The following is a 26241-nucleotide window of genomic DNA, read 5'->3' as shown; positions in this document are numbered from 1 at the left end:
TAACCCTACCCCTACCCCTACCCCTAGTTCTAACCCTAACCCTAGTGGAAAAAGAAAAAAAAATATTTTCTTTCTTTTATTATTGTCCCTACCTATGGGGGTGATAAAGGGGGGGGGGGTTTATTTATTATTTTTTTATTTTGATCGCTGCGATAGAACCTACCACAGCGATCGAAATGTACTTGTAATGAATCTGCCGGCTGGCAGATTCGGCGGGCGCACTGCGCATGCGCCCGCCATTTTCCAAGATGGCGGCGCCCATGGAGAAGACGGCCGGACACCGGGAGGGACATCGAAGCTAGGTAAGTATGGGGGGGTGGGATCGGAACACGGGGGGGGGGGGATCGGAGGACCGGGGGAGCGGACAGGAGGGAGGAGGGGAGCGGACAGGAGATCGGGGCAGAAAGGACGACTGGGGGGGCGATCGGTGGCGGTGGGGGGGGGGGGGCAGATCGGGGGCTCCAGCCATGGCAGATGCTATTGCAGCATCGGCCATGGCTGGATTGTAATATTTCACCATTTTCATAGGTGAAATATTACAAATCGCTCTGATTGGCTGTTGAAAGTGAAACAGCCAATCAGAGCGATCGTAGCCACGGGGGGGTGAAGCCACCCCCCCTGGGCTGAAGTACCACTCCCCCTGTCTCTGCAGATCGGGTGAAAATGGAGTTAACCCTTTCACCCGATCTGCATGGACGCGATCTTTCCATGACGCCACATAGGCGTCATGGGTCGGATTGGCACGGGTTTTCATGACGCCTACGTGGCATCAAAGGTCGGGAAGGGGTTAATGAATTCCTATATGATAAAAACAATCCACCTCCATTGACCAAAACTGTAACTTCTATGCCCAAAAAAGGGAGTTTTACTCCTCACTAGGATTAATTGTTGAGAGTGACATGCAGGACACGCAAGTGTAAGGAGACTCATAGGCTATGCAATGTTCCTAATGGAACTTAAATATAGAAAAGGCAATGTGTGCCCTTCTCATGTACAGTGCAGGGTTTCAGCTGGATGAAAGAGATGCAACCTCAGGGGCTACACTGCTTCTCATCGAAGAAACTCAACTCAGTATGAAGACTTATTTTCAAAGCAATGCTCAATGGGAAAAAATATTCATAGTGCATTTCTATTATTCTCTCTCTTCCCCACTATCCCATAGAACAGGGGTGTCAAACTGCATTCCTCGAGGGCCGCAAACAGGTCATGTTTTCAGGATTTCCTTGTATTGCACAGGTGATAATTTAACCACCTGCACAGATAATGATTCCTGCACCTTGTGCAATGCTAAGGAAATCTTGAAAACACGCATGGTTTGAGGCCCTCGAGGAATGCAGTTTGACACCCCTGCCATAGAATGTAAGTCCGCAAGGACAGGGTCCTCTCCCCTCTGTACCAGTCTGTCACTGTAAACGTGTTTACTGTAAACTATATCTGTAACTCTGTATGTAACCCCTTTCTCATGTACAGCACCATGGAATTAATGGTGCTATATAAATAATAATAATATTAATAATAATAATAATAATAATTATGCTACATAACTAAAGAGGATCTGTCACTTGCTCAAAAATTGTCTCAATGTTTTTGTAAACATATCAGAGCTCACATGATTCTGACACTCTTCTCAGTTTTGCGCTGTGTTGCTCCATTGCAGAGATATTCCCAAAACGAATCAGCACAAAGAGCACAATATGTGAAATTTCAATTTTGCAGTCCAACTGGGCATTTCTTCATAATCTTTTCTGGCGGCATGTAATTTCAGTCTCCCTCGCAGATGTGGTCAATCACAGCTTGGTAGCCACCGAGACGGATAGACTGCTAATAGTCAGCTGCCGAGCAGTAAAAGCACTGTCCCCAACAAAAAACTATGAAGAAATGCCTAGATTTCACATACTATGTGCGAAAAGTAACAAATGTGTATGTGTATATCTCAGGGCAGAATCAGGGAAGCTCATGGATTTTTGCAAGGTATTCAACTTAATTTGAGAGAAAAAGAGAAATGTATAAAACTATGTATATTCTATCAGCATGTATGAAGATTTTTTCATCAGTCTTATTAGAAAGATGACAGATGGGTGGACAGATAAATGTGAATATAATGACATTTTTAATGTTATAGTTCTACTTTATTCTATTGCGCTAAAAGAGAGATTTTTAGTTTTTTTTAATAAACAGCCACAATATCTAAATCCTGTTTTGTGCTAAAGTGTTTTATTCCGCTGCCCAGAACTTAGAAGAGAAGGCTAGAATTTTAATAACCCATGTGGACTCTATTTTAACATCTGCACCTGTGATTTCATCCTCATTTTCCAAACCCTGTGAGCTGGGGACCATTTAATGCATTTCTGTAACCTTGGATGACATGTGAAATCCCTGTACATTATCCCAATTCCATATTACATACGGCAAGCAAATGATTTAAGGACAATTAAATATCTCTTTTGGCTTTATGTAAGACACAAAGCAAAAGTAATAAATGAAACATTACAACAATGCTTTGAGTGAACAGCTTGCACGGCACACTGGAACATATTTGTGATGTGGTTTGCCTGGCAAAAGAGAGAAGAAAAAAAATAAACAAAAAAAACCATTATCTAATAAAGCGATTCATTGGAGCGTGAAAATACTTATTTCTCCCAGTGCGAGCAAATTTGACCATTAAATACACAATTCAAGCAGACTTAAATCAATCATTGCTTTTTATTAAAACAGATATTTACATACATGTTAGCTATTATTACACTGCGTGTGACAGTGGACCACAGAGGTCATCAAGGTAATGAACCATTGCATGAAAAGAATAAGTAAAAAGGGGAAAAAAAAAAATACCCAAGACTCACACAATGGCAGTTTTAGAGATCATTATAGAAGACTCTTCAGATATAGTTACTGCAGATTCATGTCGCTCAGCATTTTCGGAGGAATAATGCTGTATTTCCTTCAAAAAGCAATTCTTGTTCTATGCAGTATATGCACCGACAAATGTGGATTTTGTCAGTGCAGCAGAGCCGAGTTGGTCAGGTAACATAGCACAACTAGATTTCCAAAGGACTGGAAGGATATCTCATGCGTTTCAGTATGCTAGTTCAGCGAGGTCACATATCACTTATTGTCAGTATCACTTTTTCAACGCCTTTCACTTTCGCATGGGAAGAGAGAAGCACAGCTGACATTGCTGGATATAGGGTATAGAATAGGAAACTTGCATGATCACCTCGGCTCTGCACGCGACCTGGCAAGTGACAATGCTGCGACAACAACAGCCTCTCTAAGTGATGCGTGCGGAGATATCCCTTTAACTAGATTTTCTAGTTGCTAACCTTCGGAGAAGCTGTAATGGTGGCCATATTAGAGGTCCCCCATTTTCCCCAGAAATCGGTGTGAATAAGAATCTAAGAGGAAAACTCAATTCTCTATATGAACAAGTGATTTCTTCTATTATTTGGAAACTGCCATACCTTGGCTGACTTGGTATTCCATATATCTTCCCTTTCTTGTATTGTAATTTGATTATTCCTTTTTTTTTTAGTTACTCAGGAGGAATTATAAACTGTGAATTTGGGTTCTGATCGTGCACTAAGGTAAGAATTCTGACAATGATTAGGCTTCATTCCATTTCTCATTACATTACTGTTAGTGCGGCGCTCAGGACGGCGTCGGCGGGAGGATGCTCACAGCTTTGCGTAGTCCTTTAGTATGAGTTCCAGTTTCTGGCTCAGCATGATGTTACCTTTCACTTTCAGCTTGCCAGCAAAGAATGCCTAAGTACAAAACAAAGAAGAAGCGTCAGACACACATCTTGTTCTGTTCTCTTTATTTTCCTCTACATTTATTTTTCTGTAAGAACTCCACCTTGGAAAGCTCAGCTTCTCCCAAAAGAGTTGAGATGAGTTATTCTAAAAGAAAACCATGTACGGCATCAAAAATGAACAACCTCAGATGTAATATAATCAGCAACACATTGAAATCTGCAGCTTTCCTTCCCAGAAGACATAAATGCACACTTAATTTTGCAGTCACATTCTGGCAAAAGCAAAAGGAAGAAAGCGATAAATTAAATGCCTCGCAAAGAAAACTGAAGTGCTCCAGTTGACAGCACACATTGCAAGTGTTGGGATGGCGGTTTTCTTGCAAGGAGAGAGGTCTTCACAGTGGTAAATAGAAAGCATCAGATTTTTTTGATGATGCTTAGAAGAATGCTGAGTATTCCAATCTATTATGATACTTGTGCCTTAAAGGCAAAGCTAACTTTCATTGCTGAGTCAGTGATATGAAGATAATGCCATTGCATTTTTATATCTTTATGCCCCGACTCTCTTGTACTTTTCTTTTATGTCTTGTAAATTTAATTGGTATGGATCTGTGAACAGATTGCAAAGTCATACAGCCGTGAATCCTCTACTTGGCTGAGTATTTTCTAGAATTATACATAGGTTTACAAATGAATTGTGACTGGAGTGGAAAAGCAGGCAACAAGAGAGGATGACAGGCCCAATATAACCCAAGAGAAAGTTATTCTATCAGTATGACATGAGATAAAGCAGTTTAGAACAAAAGATCCTTTATATGAAGCGCCCCATTCTTCTGACAGATGAGCTAGGAAGCATGGTCCAATAAACTGGAAATAGGAGGCCTAATAAAGACTAGAGATGGGGGAACCCGAACAGTAAAGTTTGATGTCCATAATGAACACCTACTGTTCCGGCACGGACTCTGAACACTGACTTCACCAGGAAGTCCATGTTACTGTTCGGGTTCGGCTGTGCATGACGGCGCGGCAAACACCGCTTCTGATCAACGGTGAAATCATCCCTACAAGTCAGAGAGCCGCGGTTCCCACTCTCTCAGAAGACAGCGTGAGCGCTCAGCTGTGATCGGAGGTATAAAAGTTTACCTCCGGTCACTGGTATCAGCTGATGAGAACTACTACTCCCATCATCCGACTCCTGCTGCCACTAATAACAGCGAGAGCAGAGGCGACTGATGGTAGTATACATCAGCCAGCTCACGGTCGCTGTCCGTTTTTTTGAAGTACACAAAAAACGTCGGACAAACAATTTTCAACGGATCCGGCGAACGACAGATGAAACGTGAGGCCATCCGTCGCAACCCATCACTAATACAAGTCTATGAGAAAAAAACGGATCCGGCGGCATCAGTCGCCGGATTCGGGTTTTTTTCAGAATTCGACCGATTGCGACTGATAGCATAAAACTGATGTGTGAAAGGGGCCTAAGACACCTATCCATCACTAATCCTATAGTTGTATGGTAAATAAACACAGCGTGGGACAGAACGACAGATAATTGCGCAAATTTTAAGTATTGAAATTCAATCCATGAATACAACAAGCCATTTATAAACATTAGGTGGCCACACAGACACATCCACTGTAAAGAACTCCCGACAGATTATCACAAAACCATATATTGTTTTTTCCCAAAAATTGGCCATCTCATGCCACACATATGGAGCCAATAAAAAGCTACAGAAAATCTCAGGATATTTTCATCAAAATGTGTAAAAAGGGGTTGAACAGTTCAAAATATGAAAGGTTACATACTTTACTCACAGAATATTTGCAAAAACTGTGTGCAACCTGCATGATCTCCAACATGCCTCATCAACGGGGGACTATATAAATAATCATGGTACATTGATGGGCTCAGTGTAAAAAGGAGCCTGTCACGTGAAATAAAAATACTATTATCCTGGAGATACGGAGTTAATCTACAAGTCAATAGCGTCTGAACCTGTCCAGTGCGTGCACACAGCCTCGCTGCCGGGAGGAAAAGAACTTTATTCCTCCCAGCAGTGTCAAAGTTTTACTCATGGGGTGGCAGGACCTAATATGCCGAGTGAGTGGTCAGTTAGTACCGGCGGCGCGGTTACAGCAGTCAGTACCGGCTGCTGCGCTCTAACACAGAGCAGTGACTGAAGCTGCGCAGGCGCCACCCCCGTGACAGAAACTCTGTCACTGCCGGGAGGTATAAAGTTAATTTCCTCCGAGCAGGGGGGGGGGGGGCTCTAAGTGCGGGCGCTGGGCAACTTCAGAACTGCTAGTAATCGGCAGATTATCCCCATATCTGCAGGGTAATAACATATTTCTCGTGACAGGTTCTCAATAAATGGCTGAATAGCAATCCCTGCCTGCACAGGAAAATATAACAGCTGGACAATTAAGGCCCGGTTCACACACCCGTATTTTCGGTCCAAGTGCAATCCAGCAAAACACTGGATCGCACTTGGATCAATATTAGTCTATGGGGCAGCGCACATGTCAATTTTTTTCTTTACTTGGACATGGCCTGTCCGAGGAAACAATTGCAAAATGCCTAAGTTTGATCCGATATTCTTTTCGCAATCGGCCATGCAAGTCCATGGATGGGTGGATATCATGGGACCATACTCGGATGCACACTGACACAATGGAGAAAATAGAGAAATTTTACTCTCCATCTTCTCCTCACAGTGTGCTCCAATTCTCTCATCCACGGAGTTTGAGCAGAGTGGCATTTGCAAAATTGGCCTGATTCTCTGAGATGAGGGAATAAACTGGCGTGTGCACCTGGCCAAATAGTGACCCACTATGTGACCACTGAGCTGATAAAGGCGCCACAATTTTTTATCACGGAGACCACTCTGCAGCACAATTTACAGTTCTGGTGGGGAAGAGGAGGAGGCACGCATTTCATGCAGACATCCTATAAGTAAGTTTAATATTTAAGGTATATCTTATTAATTTGTGGAAAGTAGTTAACCCCAAAACCCCAAAGCAAATCTTAGACGGTATATTACAGGTCCTTCTCAAAAAATTAGCATATAGTGTTAAATTTCATTATTTACCATAATGTAATGATTACAATTAAACTTTCATATATTATAGATTCATTATCCACCAACTGAAATTTGTCAGGTCTTTTATTGTTTTAATACTGATGATTTTGGCCTACAACTCCTGATAACCCAAAAAACCTGTCTCAATAAATTAGCATATTTCACCCGGCCAATCAAATAAAAGTGTTTTTTAATAACAAACAAAAAAACCATCAAATAATAATGTTCAGTTATGCACTCAATACTTGGTCGGGAATCCTTTGGCAGAAATGACTGCTTCAATGCGGCGTGGGGCATGGAGGCAATCAGCCTGTGACACTGCTGAGATGTTATGGAGGCCCAGGATGCTTCAATAGCGGCCTTAAGCTCATCCAGAGTGTTGGGTCTTGCGTCTCTCAACTTTCTCTTCACAATATCCCACAGATTCTCTATGGGGTTCAGGTCAGGAGAGTTGGCAGGCCAATTGAGCACAGTAATACCATGGTCAGTAAACCATTTACCAGTGGTTTTGGCACTGTGAGCAGGTGCCAGGTCGTGCTGAAAAATGAAATCTTCATCTCCATAAAGCATTTCAGCCGATGGAAGCATGAAGTGCTCCAAAATCTCCTGATAGCTAGCTGCATTGACCCTGCCCTTGATGAAACACAGTGGACCAACACCAGCAGCTGACATGGCACCCCACACCATCACTGACTGTGGGTACTTGACACTGGACTTCAGGCATTTTGGCATTTCCTTCTCCCCAGTCTTCCTCCAGACTCTGGCACCTTGATTTCCGAATGACATGCAAAATTTGCTTTCATCAGAAAAAAGTACTTGGGACCACTTAGCAACAGTCCAGTGCTGCTTCTCTGTAGCCCAGGTCAGGCGCTTCTGCCGCTGTTTATGGTTCAAAAGTGGCTTTACCTGGGGAATGCGGCACCTGTAGCCCATTTCCTGCACACGCCTGTGCACGGTGGCTCTGGATGTTTCCACACCAGACTCAGTCCACTGCTTCCTCAGGTTCCCCAAGGTCTGGAATCGGTCCTTCTCCACAATCTTCCTCAGGGTCCGGTCACCTCTTCTCGTTGTACAGCGTTTTCTGCCACATTGTTTCCTTCCAACAGACTTACCATTGAGGTGCCTTGATACAGCACTCTGGGAACAGCCTATTTGTTGAGAAATTTCTTTCTGGGTCTTACCCTCTTGCTTGAGGGTGTCAATGATGGCCTTCTTGACATCTGTCAGGTCGCTAGTCTTACCCATGATGGGGGTTTTGAGTAATGAACCAGGCAGGGAGTTTTTAAAAGCCTCAGGTATCTTTTGCATGTGTTTAGAGTTAATTAGTTGATTCAGAAGATTAGGGTAATAGGTCGTTTAGAGAACCTTTTCTTGATATGCTAATTTATTGAGACAGGTTTTTTGGGTTATCAGGAGTTGTAGGCCAAAATCATCAGTATTAAAACAATAAAAGACCTGACAAATTTCAGTTGGTGGATAATGAATCTATAATATATGAAAGTTTAATTGTAATCATTACATTATGGTAAATAATGAAATTTAACACTATATGCTAATTTTTTGAGAAGGACCTGTATATGGTCAGGTCTGCAAAGATATCATGCAAAACTACATAAAATATTTTGCTGTTTGCTTAAAGAGAACCTGTCAGCACGATCTTGTAATGTCAAGTAAAGACATGGCTGTAACGGAGCTGTAATACAGATTACATTGATACCTTTGGGGAAGAAATTTGCTTTTTTATTCTTCTTTAATGACCATTTGATGTGTTCTGCTAGGTTGAGTTCAGTGCACAGGAGCCGGACTGTACACCAGGTCTTCTGCCCCTGTCTATGATTCCCCGGCCCCTCTGCTGCCTCCAGTCTGTGAATAACAGGTCACAGCTGAGATCTCACATAGGAGGTCACAGACGAGAGGCCGGGGAATAGCACACAGGGGGAGAAGACCCTGTGTACAGTCTGGCCCCTGTGCATCGGATTTCTTCACTAAAGGTATCAATAATCTGTATTACAGAGCCATTACAGCCATGTCTTTACATTACAAAATTGTGCGGACAGGTTCGCTTTAATAGCCCATTAGAAAGAACTCAATGTTATGCCCAAAGAGAGACATATAAGCTATGTCATTATGTTTCTTTCTCAAAGCAGATATGTCCATTATTGTTCTAGCAAATCACGGCTCAACTGACAACAAAATCTTACCCAGAATTCAGCACTGTGTGACTCCTACTATAGTGGCATCCAATATTAAAGCTTCAGTATCATCATATTAGCATGTGATATAAAGTACATATTGACATACTACCCATAGACCACATGAGAGGCGACGTTAAGACAAGACTTGGCAAGACCATGCATTAAATAAAAGGTGCAGAATACTAAGTTTTTACAGCAGCGGACTGTTTTAGCTTTTAGTTTCCTCACTGTCTTGCTATTCAGAAGTTGTACAATTTGAGAAACTTTTACATTATTATATTTAAGTCTTCTGTTACAGAGAAAGCGTAAAAGCACTTAAGGGATGGATGCCAGAGGCATTCTGGCAGTGAACTAGACTGGTAGGCGTTCACTATATAAGCAAGTCTGAATGGAGAAAATCTAACAACTTAACCTCTTATTTGTATAAATGGGAAAAAAAATCAAAAAGGTGAACAAAAAAAAAAAAATTACAAAACTAAAAAAATTGTCAAAAAATATATTATGCCAATAAATTTACATATTTATGTAAAAACAATAGTAAATTAAAAAAACACATTTGTCCCTATAATGAGGCAGATGAAGGCACTGTGGATGCGTCTGACCTGTGATCCGGCGGTGACTGTCTTTTTAGGGGTGCATAAAAGCTAAGTCCCCAATGGAACATTCCATGTATTGAGGCAGATGGAGACATATTTTTGACTCAGTCTGGTCTATGGTGTGGTGGGGTCAGTCTTTTTAAGCACACACAAAAGAGCATTGAGCCACAGTTTTGTGCGCCTCTAAAGGACACAGCTGAACGAAGGCCAGATGGAGTTCTGAGTAAATAAGTTTGCCTCATTATAGTGAATAGATACATCAGGGTTTTCCAAAAACAAATGCCCCCTTCCCTTTCTGAGCCCCACAATGTGCCTAAACCGCAGTTAGTGCCACGTTTGGCATTACTTTAGCAAGGAGAGAAAGCTTAATTTACAGGTACGTTGCTCCAGAAGTACAAGGTGGGCACAATGACTTATTTGCATTTTCACTCTCCAACTTTCACTGCGTGTTTTTGTTTCTGGAAATCACCCAGGAAGTCAAAATCGTCAACTACACCTGTAGATGAATTCAAAGAGGAGTGTAATTTCCACAAAAAAAATAGCACTCCTTCCCTCCAGATCCCTGCCGTGTGGCCAAAGAGTACTGTACAACTGCATGTGGGGTATTGTCATGTTCAGGAGAAATTCTGTCACGGATTATAGGGACATTTTTTATCTATTTCCCCATGTGAAAATGTAAAATCTGGGGTAAAACAGTATTGTAGTGATAAACATTTAATTATTTTTTCTTTACCACTCAATAGTATAACATTTTGTGACATACCTGTAGCGTCAATATACTCACTGCATCCCTCGATTAATTCATTGAAAAGCGTAGTTTGTAAAATTGGGGTATCTGCTGTTCTGGCACCTCAGGGGCTCTGCCAACGTGACTTGACACCCATAAACTATTCCAGCAAAATCTGCACTATGATATCTTCCTCCCTTTGAGGTTTGCACTATGCCTGAAAAGTAATTTCACTTAGGGTATTGGCGATCTCAGGAGAAATTGCACAAAAAATGATGTGGTCCATTTTCTCCTAATAGCCCTTTTAAAAATTAAAAACTTGGGTCTAAAACAACATTTTGGTGGAAAAAAAAAATTAAATTTCCACTGCTCAGGGTTACACAATTCTGTGAATCAGCTGTAGGTTTAAAACGAAGACTACACCCCTAGACAAATTTCTCAAGAGGTGCACATTCCAAAACAGGGTCACTTGTTGGGGTTTCTACCGCTTTATTACATCAGTGGCTCTTCAAATAGGACATGGCGCCCGCAGTCTATTCATGCCAAATCTGCACTCAAAAAGTCAAATTGCAATCCATCCCTCCTGAGCCATGCTGTATGCACAAACAGTAGTTTTCCACCACATATGGGGTATTGGTGTACTCAGGAGAAATTGCATAACAAATTGAGTGGTCCATTTTCTCCTGTTTCCCTTGTGAAAATGACAAATTTGTGTCTAAACCAACATTTTGTGGAAAAACTTAATTTTACATTTTCATGTTTCAGGGTATGTGCACACGTTCAGGATTTTTCGCGTTTTTTCGCGATAAAAACGCATAAAAAACGCGTACATATGCATCCTATCATTTAGAATGCATTCCGCAATTTTTGTGCACGATGCCTTTTTTCCGGCTAAATAAACGCATCATGGTTTAAAAAGCAACATGTTCATTAATTTTGCGGATTTTTTGCGTTTTTCCCGCTATTTAATGCATTGGGAAAGCTCCGTAAAAAAATGCACAAAAAACGCGTAAAAAACACAAAAAAACACATGCGGATTTCTGGCAGAAATGTCCGGTTTTTGTCAGGAAGTTTCTGCAAGAAATCCTGAACGTGTGCACATACCCTCAATGTTTTCAAATTCTGAGAAGCACCTGTAGGTTGAAAATGTTCATCACACCCTTAAATAAATTCCTTGAGGTGTGTAGTTTCCAAATGGGGTCACTTGTGGAGGTTTTCTGCTGATTTGACACCTTGGGTGCTCTTCAAATGCAACATGGCGACTGAAGTCTATTTTGCCAAATAAAAGTGAAATAGCACACCTTCCCTTCTAAGTCCTGCCATGTGCCCAAACAGTAGTTTTTCCCCACATATCATCAGTGTACTCAGGAGAAATTGCAAGCAAATTGGTCATTTTCTCCTGTTACCTTTCTGAAAATGAAAAATTTGGAGCAAAAGCAACATTTTACTGAAAAATGTGTAATTTTTCATTATTTTCTTCCACTTTTCTATTATTCTTATGAAGCACCTGAAGGGTTAACAAACTTCCTGAATGCAGTTTTGAATACTGTACGGGGTGCAGTTTTTACAATGTGGTCACTTGTACGAGTTTTCTGACATATAAGACCCTCAAAGTCCCTTTTAAAAGTAAAGTGGTCCCTAATAATAATAGGATTTGTAAATGTCATTTGAAAAAATTAACAATTAATGCAAATTTTTAGCCCATCTAACAAAAAATAAATATGGTTCAAAAATGATGCTGACAAAAGTAGACATGGTATATGTTATTTACCGTATTCATTATTTTGTGCAGTATGACTTTTTTTTTTTGAGGGAATAAAAATTAAAAGTTAAAAATTGCAAATTTTTCTACATTTTTGTCAAATTCTTGATATTTTCATAAAAAAATGCAAATCATGTCAACCTAAGTATACTACTATCATGAAGTATAATGTGTCAAGAAAATAATATCTCAGAATCAGTGGGATCCGTTGAAGCGTTCCAGAGCTATCATCACATAAAATAACAGAATTGTAAAATTTGGCCTGGTCACAAAAAGAGAAAATAGGCTGTGGAGTGAAGGTGTTAAAATGGGTAAAGCCGAGGTGACATGGAGCTTGACAACTCTCACTCGTCTTATTCATGACAAATTGAGGCATACCTTATACCACAAATCTTACTCAAGTCTCTGACTGTGCCACTTTATGAATCAGGCGCCTCTTACACCAATGCGCCCCATCATCAAGACTGTTGTCAACAATGTCGGTCTTGATGATTTGGAGACACGGTCTTGCTGCCCTCATCCTGCGAAAGTTAAAACTCCTTTGGGCGCATATATCAGAAGAAACCCACCCCCCACCAATGCCAGCACTTTGTAGTGATTTTTGGTGTTAAAACAAAATATTTTAAAATCATTTGTCGATTTCCCATTTAGTAAATTATCTAGCAAATAAGGCTACTTTCACACATCAGTTTTTTGCCGTCAGGCAGAAACCGGCGAATCTTGGAAAAAACTGATCCATTGCAAATTGTGAAAAACTGATGCAATGGATCAGTTTTTTCACCGGATCCGAGTATGTGGGTGCTGGCTATTTTGGATTCTTGGGGGAGAGAGAGATATACGTCGCTGTCCCGTTTTTTCACAAAACAGAAAAAACGCTCCTATGTCCATTTTTGTCGGCCGCAAAACGCGAAACGTGAGGCCATCCGTCGCAAATAGAAGTCTATGAGAAAAAAACGTATTCGGCGGTAACTTCTGCCGGATCCGTTTTTTCAAAATTCGACAGATTGTGCCTGACGGCAAAAAACTGATGTGTGAAAGCAGCCTAAGATCAAGTTGTCTGTCTACTGCAATTTTCATTGAACCATACCACAAAAGAAGAAACCTCACATCCTAATACTATTTCTACTAAGCATCTAACCTCTCGTGGGCTGCCACGGCTCTTTTTTGAATTTTCATTTTGTTTCTACATGTTCCTTTATGTTGTAATTCACTGGGCAATAGTGTATGTTGGCACTATAAGATTATCTCTTGCTGTCCATTGTACATTGGTAATGTGCATTACCGCATCAACGCTGCCAAGTATTGGGCAGGAAGTTTTACCTTTTGTGGATTCAGTTTTCCCAGAACAAGATCCATAAAGTCTTGGTCTGACAAAGTAAATGAAGTATCCGCACGGCCACGAACGTTCCCACGGTAAACTTCTCCAGATCCATTCTTTAAGTCAATAGCTTTAAAAATAAGCAAAAAACAAACAGAAATTAGTCATTTTTAGTTACATTGGAACAGGATTTCATCATAATTTCAGATCATTAAGATGCACAGAGCAAGTTCAAGCCATCTTCGTGTATCTTCACGCATCCAAGTAAAAGACAAGTGTGCAGAAGACATACGTTTTCACAAAGGTGGATGACCTTTCCCATGTATTAAGTATGAACATTTCTGCATGAATTGGTCTCAGTACAGTAGAAATACGCAGCATTATAGCTCTTGCCTTACATTGCCATTCTATATTGGTCTCTTGCAGCCATGTGCATATTACTGTACAAAAAAACATTTTTCTAGTCCATTAAGGCCATGTTCACACTTTGCGGGTGACCTCTGCGGGTTCTCCCGCAGCGGATTTGATAAATCTGCAGGGCAAAACCGCTGCGGTTATCCCTGCAGATTTATCGCGGTTTGTTCCGCGGTTTCCGCCTATACTATTGATGCTGCATATGCAGCAATATGCAGCATCAATAGTAATGTTAAAATAAAAAAAAAAGTTTATATACTCACCCTCTGACGTCTCGATCTCCTCGGCGCTGCACCCGGCGCTCCGGTTCCAAAGATGATGTGCGAGAAGGACCCTTCGTGACGTCACGGTCATGTGACCGCGACATCACCGCAGGTCCTGTTCGCACAGCAACTCTGACCGGCCGGCCGCGTGCAGCGCTGAGAGGTGAGTATAACATGATTTTTTATTTTAACTCTTTTTTTTACCCCAAATATGGTTCCCAGGGCCTGGAGGAGAGTCTCCTCTCCTCCACCCCGGGTACCACCTGCACATTATCCGCTTACTTCCCGCAACGTGGGCACAGCCCCATGCGGGAAGTAAGCGGTTCAATGCATTCCTATGGGTGCAGAATCGCAGCGATTCTGCACAAAGAAGTGACATGCTGCGGGTTGTAAACCGCTGCGTTTCTGCGCGGTTTTTCCCGCAGCATGTGCACTGCGGTTTGCGGTTTCCATAGGGTTTACATGTTAATGTAAACGCTATGGAAACTGCTGCGGACCCGAAGCATCAAAATCGCCGCGGATCCGCGGTAAAAACCGCAAAGTGTGAACATGGCCTAAATGTGGTACTGATGGTGACCAAAAGTCGACAGCCCCTTTAAGGATCTAACTGTAGAATCAATCAAAACGCTTCTGATTTCAGATGAATGGTAACAAGAACGAAGTGAAGTAAAAATGTATTAGCCGTGCGGCATTTACCATCTGTATGGATTGTCCAAATATCAAAACTATCGTATCTCTAGTAATGCAGCACCACATTCTAAGGAAAACCCTTCATCTTTATAATGTAGTTACATAGACTGTAGTATGTAGGAATTGGCTAAAAGGCACTGGCTAATGAGGTCAATATTTAAAGGGGCTGTCCGACCCAAATTGTTAAGTTTGCAGTCATTTTGTGTGACTGCAGACTTATGAATCCACCCCCGGCGTGTGCACTATGTGCTGCGAGGATTCGTCGGTTCTGACCCGGGACCAGAGGGTATGTATAAGTTATACATACTCCCGGCTAGAGCTCGTCAATCCCTTTAAGAACAAAGTTGGTGAAAAGACAAAAGAAAAACAGTTCAGATCCAACAGATTGAAGTTTTCAAAAACCTTAGGTTAATGAATGGGTCAACAGTGAGAATGTACCAGCGCTGCATGAGCCTATTACTTTTCTCTACTTGTATCTGCATAAAAAAAAACTTTGTAAAAACATAACATGCTCTTAAATGCTTGTTAAAGAATCTACTGCTTTATTCTTTGCTGCCGTAAACTCAGCAATGCCTGCTCGTGCCATATTTCCTATGTCATATGTCCTGCCAGAAAGATTTAACTAGGAGCCATACAACCGGTGTGTGTCACATAAAGAGCCCCGGCTTGTCACCGCTTCTCTCCATCTCCCTTTATAACATATTGCTTCTACATAATAGGAAACATATACTGAAGCACAGGAACATTTCATTCTCTCTTCTACGCTCTGCAAATACTGAATTAATTGCTAAAACAAAAGAATAATAAGAAGAAAACGTCTACTCTTACAATGTGAAATCTAAAGTACAGAAAACAAATAGAGAATGTTAAGGAGGTAAAACCAAAATGCAGAGAATGTGTTAACTTATATTGTGCTCTAAATCGAAGCCATTGGTGAGCGGATTCCATTATTTTAATGGAATATATTGACCATCTTATGTGTAGGGCCCATGACAAGGGTACTGTATGTTAAATAGAGCATTGGGCTATACTGTGCTTTCAAGCCAATTCTCCTTCTTTAGACACATACATACATATATACAGGTAATGTGCAAGTCGAGTCAAGTTGACTGTATGTCTAGTGTGTATACAATAGCTGCCTATACAAGCTATTTTCTTGTTGGACTATGTTCACATTGATGTTCAGAGCCTCAGTCTGCAGTTCCATGACTTTTGATGACATCATGAGGTGCCTTCAAAATTGGAAACTTTGATGGAAAAATGTATTTAGTCAACTTACATATAAATGTTCCTTTCTTTCTACATGGCCAAATGATATAAAAGCCATTTATACTGAGAAGTAATGGAAAATGTAAAACAAAAAGAAAAAATGACACTGAGACCAATAAAAAAAAAAAGAAAACAAGCCGCTCATCACTGTATTCGTTGAATCAGAGCAAAACTCAGCAAACGTATTCCATAGTGCAGAATATATTCCAGAACAATCTCTAATTGTAAATACTAAATAATAATAATCTCATACCAGGCATAGATTTTTTTTTTTTTTGAACCAATAGATTTTTATTGAAGAATTGTTCAATTAACAAACAGGTACATTGTAGTAACCTTATAGTTGAGTGGGGTAAAAACGGAGGGGCTAACATAACAAAGGAAGAGATAAAAAGAAAAGAAGAGGGGAAAGGAGCCTGAGGAAAGGGGGTTATAGAGTCTAAATTCAGCAAGAAGAATTAGGACGAGTCTGAGGTGTTCAGGAGCATGTAGATGAAGTGATGGGGTTGCGAAGGGTTGTGGTTGGCATATTTTGCCCAGGGAAGTCACATTTTCTAAAATTTACAGACTTTATCCATAAGTATAGCTGATAATTTTTCATTAATTATATACCAAGAAAGGAATCTCTTCACTTCTGATAAATCTAAACCTGAATTTTTTCCAGGTCAATGCTATAGTTTGGTTGGCCGCTAAAAATATGAACAAAATGAGAATTTGGGTGTGTTAAGGGGTACGTTTGTTAAGTAAGGCTTCCCAAGGGATTTTCTTTAAGGTTAGTATTTATGACTGAGAGAATAAGATGATATACCTTAGTCCAAAATCTACACACCACGGGCATATCCACCAATATGGTACATATCCTGTTAGAATCACAACCGCTAAAACAATTGGGAGAGTAACCGGAAACTGCCTTGGCAACTTCTGCTGGGGTAAAGTACCATCTGGTTAACATCTTACAGTTTGTCTCTAGCAATAAGGTATGTAGAATTCCACCGGTTGGAGATGACCAAATCTGAGACAACTCTGAGTCAGTTAGGGCAGAGCCAATATCAGACTCCCAACAAGAGGTAGAATTTAAGTTACGCCTGTATGAGGTGTAATTGATATTTGAGTAGAGGAGTGAGATGGTACCTGGGGCGTATGGATTTTGGTGGCACCTTTGTTCAAAAAGAGTGAACGTATACGGCGAAGTGGAGTTTCCCAGAAGTGTGGTAATAAAGTTCTTCAGTTGTAAATAGTGGAATATTTCTTTAAGAGGAAATTCGTACTTTTCCTGGACGGCCGGGAATGATACCATTAACATTTAATTGGTGGTGGACTCTAGTGATCCCTACAGCAACCCAAAAACGGAAGTTCAAGAGAGACTCATTTCCTTGGTGGGGGGAGGGGGGGGGAGGACTGTGAATTGCCTCAAAGTGGGGTGAGAGTCAGGAAGGGGGAGATTAAATGCATACAGATTTAAAGCACCACCCCAGCAGTTTCCTTTTTATTTCACGACAGGAGTGGTATAATGCAAGTTCTCCGTCACCAGTGACTGCACTTCCTGGCGCTGCTCAAGTCTTACTCTGCCATCTTAATACCAGGCAATGAAGAAGGACAGCGTCTCACAAGTTGGTGAATTTGCATCACATTTATTCTGCCTCCAGTTGCGACGTTTTGATCAAAAGAGATCTTTATCAAGCATCTCTTTATATCGAAACGTCACAACAGGAGGTGGAATAAATGTGATGCAAATTCACCAACTTGTCATGCGCTGTCTTTATTAATTACCTGGTATTTGGACGTGTTCCGAGAAGGACTCCTTGGAGGAGACGTGCGCTTCAACCTGGGGTATTGTTGACCCTATCTTTCCATGAGGTATTGTGAGCTAATATCTGTATTATTTACTCTGCCATCTTCTGACTACAGCATTTGCCTGATTGGAAGACAGCGTTAACAATCACAAGCTCACAATGCAAATCTATGAGAGCCGCGTTCTGGCTCTCATAACCTTACATTGAGCGGCTGGTAAGCATACAGTTGTGCTCAAAAGTTTACATACCCCAGCAGAATTTTTGCTTTCTTGGCCTTTTTTCGGAGAATAGGAATGATAACACCTTTAGTACCCATTCAAACCAATTTGTGTCAACCTCGGTGCATGTTATCAGAGCAAAATTACCAGTGTACACTGTATGAACTTTTGATCAAGGTCATTTGGATGTTTTGGGTTGTCATTATGATTTAAAAAGAGAGAACACAGTAGTTTGACAATAAATAGCTTAACCCAACCACTAACCATGTGTGGAGAAAAAAGTTTTGGTGTTCTCATTCATATTCTCTGAAAAAAGGCAAAGAAAGCAAAAATTCTGCCGGGGTATGTAAACTTTTGAGCACAACTGTATTACTAGGAGCAGTACAATATTACAAAAGAATCTGGATAAGATCACTGAATAGGCAAACATTTTGGAAATGAGATTTAATGTAAATAAATGTCAGTGCTGCAAACACGGCTTCTGAATGGCGGTGCAACCAACCATAACAACAATGAGAGCAGGAGCGGCTGATGGGAGTATTCATGAGCAGCTCCTGCACTGTAAATAAATATAAAAAAAAAAAACCTACTGGGGCTGCAGCCCTCAGCTGTCAGCGTTATCAAGGCTGGTTATCAAGAATAAAGGAGTCCCCATACTGTTGTTTTAATTATTTAAATTAATTAATTTAAAAAAACTACGTGGGGTCCCCCCCACTTTTGACAACCATCCTTGCTAAAGCAGACAGCTGGGGGCTGCTATCATGGATATTACCTCCCTCAGCCTAAAAAAAGCAGCACGCAGCCACCCACAAAAGACGCATCACTTGCCCTGTAATGGTGGCAAGCGGGGTTTATATTTTTGGGATTGATGTCACCTTTGTATTGTCAAGTGACATCAAGCCCATGGCTTAGTAATAGAAAGGCATCTATCAGACACCTATCCATTATTAACACTATTGTTATATGGTAAACACACAGCCAGAATAAAGTATTTTATTTCAAATAAAACAAAACACACTTTTACTTTATTATTTAAAAATAACAAACACAGTTATAATTATATAACGCCTAGTTCCATTGAAGCCCTCGTCTTCTGTAATAAAAGAAAAATAAGAAACAATATCCCTCACCTCTCAGCCTGGACAGTCACATCTTGGCACTGGTCCATGTTGAAAACTGTTAATCCCCTGGACATTGATTAAGGCGTGGGACAGAACGATGGAGAGGTGAGGGATATTGTGATTTTTTATTTTAGTTCTCTTGCAGTAGACAATGGCATGGGTGGAATGGGCGAAGTCGTAAGTATGGTATAATTAAGATTTATTAAAGGAATCTGTGTTATTCTTTCAATTAAAGGACATTATACTTGGTGTGAGTGTTTTTATACAATCTGACTAAGGGGGTTAGTAATGGACGCGACTTATTGACACCTCTCCATTGCCAACCCTCTGGGCTTGATGTCACCTGACAATACAAATGTGACATCAACCCGAAAACTATCACCCCACTTGCCACCACTACAGGGCAAGTGGGAAGAGCGAGGCTACGTGCCAGAATTGGCACATCTTAGAGATGCACCTTTTCTGGGGCGGTTGAGCTGATGTTTTAGCTTGGGGGGCCCAATATCTATGGCCCCTTCCTAGGCTACTAATATTAGCCCACAGCTGTCTGTATAGCCTTTGCTGGTTATTAATTAAAAGGGGATCCTACGTCATTTTTTGTGGGGGTCTCCCATTTTAAAAGCCAGTAAAGGCTACGTATACAGCTGTGAGTGGATATTATTAGCCTAGGAAGCTCCAGGGGTATTACCCCCTTCTCAGGCTATAACCATCTGCCCCCAGCCATCGGCTTTTCCTGTTGGTTAATAAAATTATGAGAGAGCCCACGCCATTTTTTCCAGAAAAATAATCTTGTAATAATTAAATAGATGTACAGTAAACTGCACACACTGTACTAAATTGTATATGTCCCTGACATCTATATAACTATATGAACATACTGATCCAATAGTCATTAAACTATATTAAATCAAGAAGTGTCCTTGCTTTCTAAAAACACCAAGGTTACTTACCGGTAGCCGGTTTTTCCGGAGCCCATGACAGCACACCTGAGAGAGGGATCCGCCCAGTCAGGACAGGAAACCTACTGAAATAAAAGGGCGGTACCTCTCCCTCGCTTCAGTTGGTTTTCAGAGCATGAGAGGCCCTTTTGGTTAGTACATGGTAATCCATCACCACATCATAATTATAACAAAATACACCCAGCTAAAAAGTGCGCACCAAAGGGTGAAAAAAGAAGGGAGGGAATATACAGGTGCTGTCATGGGCTCCGGAAAAAACGGCTACCGGTAAGTAACCTTGGTGTTTTCCTGTCTCCCATGACAGCACACCTGAGAGATTTTTGGACAAAGAACCACCTTAGGGAGGGACCACCGCTTGTAGCACCCTTCTACCAAAGGTAAGGTCAGACGAGGAGGATAAATCTAGCCGGTAGTGTCTAAAGAAGGTAGACGGAGAGGACCAGGTAGCGGCCTTACAAATTTGATCTATCAATACCTCTGCTTTTTCAGCCCAGGAAGTAGACACGGCCCTGGTGGAGTGAGCCTTGATGCCATCAGGGATCGGGGCGCCACAGGAAGCATAGGATAAGGAAATAGCCTCCCTAATCCACCTAGCAATAGTACCCTTGGATACCCCATATCCCTTTCTACTACCCTGGAAGGCTACAAATAGGGATTGATCTTTTCTCCACTGACTAGTCAAGGATATGTACTGCACAATAGTTCTCCTCACATCCAGTGTATGAAATTTTGCCTCCCCTGGGTTCCTAGGATTATTACAAAAGGAGGGCAACACGATCTCTTGACTTCTATGAAATTTAAGTACAACCTTTGGAAGGTATGCCGGATCTTGTCTGAGTACTACCCTGTCATCAAAAATTTGCGTGTAAGGAGGGGAGACGGACAGGGCCTGTAAGTCACTCACTCTACGGGCAGATGTTAACGCTACCAGGAGTACCGTTTTAAGAGTGAGTATCTTTAACGATGACTCCTGCAGGGGTTCAAATGGACTGTTGGTTAGAGCATCTAACACCAGATTTAAATCCCTCGGGGGAACTCTCTGAATTTCTACTGGTCTAGGCCTACTACAGGATTTAATAAAGCGGGACACCCATTTATTGGAGGCAAGATTGCAATTATATAAGGCACCCAATGCTGACACCTGGACCTTAAGCGTATTAGTTGCCAACCCCAGTTGTAAACCTGCTTGTAAAAATTCTAAGATGGTACCCACAGGAGCCTTGTCCCCCAAAGGTTGCCCCGAAAAATCCAAAAACTTTTTCCACGGTCTACCATAAATTCTTGATGTTACTGGTTTTCTACTTTTTAATAAGGTGGAAACTAACCCCGGCGAAAACCCCCGCCTACTCAGTAATGCCCTCTCAAATTCCAGGCTGCAAGATGGAAGCCCTTCACCTGAGAGCGGCATATTGGACCCTGGGTTAGCAGGTCCGGAATCTCTGGTAGAATCCACGGATTGGTTATACACATTTGTCTCAGGAGGGAGAACCAAGGTCTTTTCGGCCAAAATGGAGCAATCAAGATTACCCTCGCTTGCTCCATTCTGATTTTCCTCACTACTGCTGGAATCATTGCTATCGGTGGAAACACATAAGCGAGACTGAAATCCCATTGAATTTGCAGAGCATCTACCGCGAAGGGATTCTCCCTCGGGTCTAATGAACAGAACCTGTCTACCTTCCTGTTGTTTAGAGTGGCAAATAAATCTATCACAGGTAAGCCCCAGGCCTGCACTATCTGTTGAAAGACCCGGGGATTTAAAGACCACTCCCCCTGCCTCAGTGTTTTGCGGCTTAGATAGTCTGCTCTTGAATTCTCGACTCCCCTTATGTGGAGAGCAGAGAGGGATAGTAGGTGGCGCTCTGCTAGTTGTAGGAGGACAGATGCTGACTTCATTAGGGAAGGGGATCTCGTCCCCCCTTGGTGGTTGATATATGCCACCACTGCGCGATTGTCCGACATGACCCTGGTATGGCGACCCTGAATGATGGGAAGGAAGTGTTTCACAGCCCTTTCTACGGCCCATAATTCTCTTAAATTTGACGCCTGTTGTGATTCTAGATGGGACCAGGATCCCTGAATTGAGAGAGTTCCTAAATGCGCCCCCCATCCTGTACCGCTTGCGTCTGTGGTGATGACCTGCTCTATCGGCGTTACCCACTGGACCCCAGATGTTAAATGATCTCTTATGGCGCACCATTTTAGGGAATCTGTTACCTCCAATGAAAGACATAGCTTGCCCTCTAAACGCCTTTTTAACCATTTCTGTGCGGACAGGACCTCCCACTGCAATAATCTTAGATGGAACTGAGCCCATCTTACTGCGGGTATACAGGACGTCAGAGAGCCCAGCAAGGACATTGCTTTTCTCAAAGTCATTACAGGGTGTTGAATTGCTGTTTCTACAAGATTTTGAATTTTGACCAGCTTGTTCTCTGGTAGGAGACAAAGCTGATGCCTGGAGTCCAGAACCAGGCCTAGAAAGGACTGAACCGGCTCCGGCGTCAACCTTGATTTGGCAAGATTTATTTTCCACCCCAGCAATTCTAGTGTCGCCATAACCTCTTCTATTTGTGACAGGCAATGTGCCGCTGAGTTCCCTATTATCAGGAAATCGTCCAGATACGGAACTATTACTACGTCCCGCGAGTGGAGGAAGGACATGACCTCTGACATCAGCTTGGTAAAAATTCTTGGCGCTATTGACAGGCCGAATGGGAGGGCAGCGTACTGATAGTGCCTGAGACAACCTTGGACATAAACCGCTACCCTTAGGAATTTTTGAAAGTCTCGATGAATTGGGACGTGATAATAGGCGTCCTTTAAATCGATAGCTGCCATGAAGCACTGTGGGAACAAGAGTTTTATCGCTGTATTTACAGACTCCATTTTGAAGGAACAGTTTACTACCGATTGGTTGAGGTTTTTTAAATTGACGATAGTTCTTAGAGACCCGTCTGGTTTTTTTTATCAAAAAGAGAGGGGAATAAAAACCTTTTCCCTGTTCTCCTCCCGGGACTTCTACCAGAACACGTTTTGACACCAGTTCTAGTACCTCTGTTTCCAAGGCTAGCTGCTCTTCCGGGGTTTTTCTTTGGGGTGTTGAAATAAAAGTCTGTCGCGGTGGATAAACAAAATCTATTTTTAGGCCGTCTTTGACCACCTTCAGAGCCCAATGAGTGGGGGAGATGTTTACCCAGGCTGGGAAAAAGGACGAAAGCCTCCCCCCTACTGGCCTGGCGTCATTGGGAGGGCTTTTTAGTTGATGTTGAGGGACCTTTAAACATATATCCAGATCCCCTTCTGTCTCTGCAGTCCCAGCCCCTTCTGTCTCCCGGGGGGCGACCCCTACTAAATTTGTCCCTCCGAAAATAAGGCCTTCTAAAGTCCACTGGAAAGCAAGGAAAACCCTTTTTCCTGTCACCGGCTTTCTCCAGAATGTCCTCCAACTTGTTACGGAAGAGGAAATGGCCATCACATGGTATAGAACAGAGTCTATTCTTTGAGGGCAGGTCTCCTGGGCACCCCTTCAACCAGAGAGCACGCCTAGCCGCATTGGATAAACTTGCAGCTCTAGCCGCCAGCCTTACGGAATCTGCTGACGAGTCTGCTATAAAGGCAGCCGCTCCTTTAGCCATAGTTACATTAGATAAAATTTCGTCTCTTGGAGCTTTAGATTTTAACTGCTCCTCTATTTGCTGTAACCATACAATAAGGGAACGAGACACACAGGTTCCTGCAATTGCTGGTTTCAGACCGCCTGCGGTTGCTTCCCAGGTGTGTCTTAGGAATCCGTCCGCTTTTTTATCTAAGGGGTCCCTTAATACACCAGAGTCCTCTAAGGGAAGGGATAGTTTTTTAGAAGATTTAGCTACTGCGCCATCAATTTTAGGCACTTTATCCCAAGTCTCTGAATCTTTCTCCTCAAAGGGGTAATGTCTTTTAGAAGCCGAGGGCAGATTACCCGATTTCTCCGGCTTTTTCCATTCTTTTTTAATAAGGGCCTTTATTTTGGAGTTAACAGGAAAGGTACGTTTTCTTTTTTCCTCCAACCCCCCGAACATAATGTCCTCCAGGGATTTGGCTGTTTTCTCATCCTTTAGGCCCATAGAAGCTCTAACGGCTTTAACTAGCTTGTCCATGTTGTCAGTAAGAAAGCACGGACGGCCCCCAACATCACTATCTGAAGATGAGCTAGAGGACTTAGAGGAGGAGGAGCAGGGAGACAAAGGTTCCTCCTGATATTCCTCATCAGAATGAGAAACCTCAGACACGGAAACCGGTTCTGGGTCTCTACTACCCATTTTCTTAAGGGCTGCTTTAACAGAGCCTTCTACTTCTGCTCTAATTATTGCCCTAAGACTAGAGGCAAAGACAGGGGTTTCCTCCTGGATGGTCTTTTGGATACAATCTAAACAAAGACTTTTCTGCCACTGGACTGCCAACGGAGCTCTACAGAGGGCACATTCCTTATTCTTTGTCTTGGAGCTAGCCTTCCTCGGCGCCTGCCAAGTAAACAGAAAATGTAGCCCATTACCACCATGGTGACATTCACGTAGATCACTCACCACCCGCTGACCATAAACGGTACCGGATTCTGAGGCGGACTAGGAGCACGGGGAACGATTCTCCTGGAGGTAGAGGAATCCTGAGACGACCGACCAGGCCGTTTGCCACTCCTTGCACTCGAGCGGCTATCCTTCTTTGCACGCTGGTGAGCAGGCGTATCACCTGAAAGGGGCTCATGCTGCTGCTGCTGCTGTAATGGCTGCTGCTGGAGCTCCATACGATCCACCATGTCTGGAATAGCTGTATGGGAATGAGCGTCGTTCCAGCGTTATCTTACCCTTAATAAAGGGTACTCTCCGTGCTCTCCGCCTCTTCCGGTGACCGTTAAGCTCTTCTTCTCCCCCTGGACACCGCCGGGAAGTCTGTGTCGTTACCGGTGTCTTTTGCATGGGCGCCGCCATCTTGGATCCGGCGCGCCGGTCTGACGTCACGCGGGCACGCCCACTCCCAGCGTACCTTGCGCGCAACGTCAGCCGCGCGCCCGTAAGTGGCCCAGCTGAGGGGGAGAGAGCGGCGTGGCAGACGGAGACCGGCCCCAGGAGTCCGGACTGCGCTAGACCGACGCCCGCACGTGCGCATGAGCCCTACGGGATCTGCGGACGGCGCTACCGCTCCTGAAGGCCGACACTCCAGTGCCGGGACAGGAGCGGGTAAGTGGATCTTCTATCAAAAAATTGAACCGCCGTCTTCAGCACAAGGGTTCCCCATCAGGACAGGAAACCCAACTGAAGCGAGGGAGAGGTACCGCCCTTTTATTTCAGTAGGTCTCCTGTCCTGACTGGGCGGATCCCTCTCTCAGGTGTGCCGTCATGGGAGACGGGTAAAGTTAGCTGCCATTTACTTGTATCACAACTGTTTATCAATCTGCATTTCAGATACATGCTCCTTCACTTGTTACTTTGGATTATTTTTTAATTGAACTATGTGTAATGCGACTTGAATATTGCAATATTGACGCATTTGCACTTTAGATCACAATCTGCTTCACCAAAAAGGGATTTCCCCGTACGATTTTGAAGTCATGGGTGAGGATATGATGTGAACATAATCTTGAATATCCATAGCCAGTATTCTACATTTTTTTTTAGGAGCAGAAAAAAAGTGATAGTCCCAGCTGTTTCTCCTTGGGTATTTAGATGTATGTGCTCCAGCTGACCTCCAGTGCATAATTGTTTTGGTTAAAGGCACTATTTTAATTGTGTATGTATATTTTTAATAGGTTTAAATAAAGGTTAACTTTTTTATTTAAAGAATACAAGGACACTTCTTGATTTAATATAGTTTAATGACTATTGGATCAGTATGTTCATATATTTAGTGGAGTGCTGCCCACCCTCTGTGTAGGAGAATGGGTTTGGGTTATATGCATGCTTATCTATATAACTATGTATTATTCCCCTCTTCAACTCCTGACCCAGCTGCTCTCTCCTCCCCCCTGCCAGGAACTTTTGCAGTGACTGATGACTCATACAGGGAAAATTGACCTCCTGTATCTAAATAGGGCTTA

General features: G+C 42.5%; 1 protein-coding gene across 1 annotated transcript in view; it reads right to left on the bottom strand.

Moving 5' to 3' along the window:
• Window positions 1–2684: 2684 nt before the first annotated feature.
• HSD17B4 (hydroxysteroid 17-beta dehydrogenase 4) overlaps window positions 2685–26241 on the bottom strand; it is a 412752-nt gene continuing 389195 nt past the window's right edge. Inside the window, exons 23-24 of the mRNA XM_077290859.1 lie at window positions 13441–13568; window positions 2685–3764 (exon numbers count right to left, since the gene is read on the bottom strand). Coding sequence (XP_077146974.1) covers window positions 3675–3764; window positions 13441–13568 — 218 coding nt within the window. The 3' untranslated portion in view covers window positions 2685–3674. The remainder of the gene's footprint in view (window positions 3765–13440; window positions 13569–26241) is intronic.

Source organism: Ranitomeya variabilis, chromosome 1, assembly GCF_051348905.1.
Source record: "Ranitomeya variabilis isolate aRanVar5 chromosome 1, aRanVar5.hap1, whole genome shotgun sequence".
Taxonomy (NCBI): domain Eukaryota; kingdom Metazoa; phylum Chordata; class Amphibia; order Anura; family Dendrobatidae; genus Ranitomeya; species Ranitomeya variabilis.
This window is presented reverse-complemented; position numbering and strand designations above follow the sequence as displayed.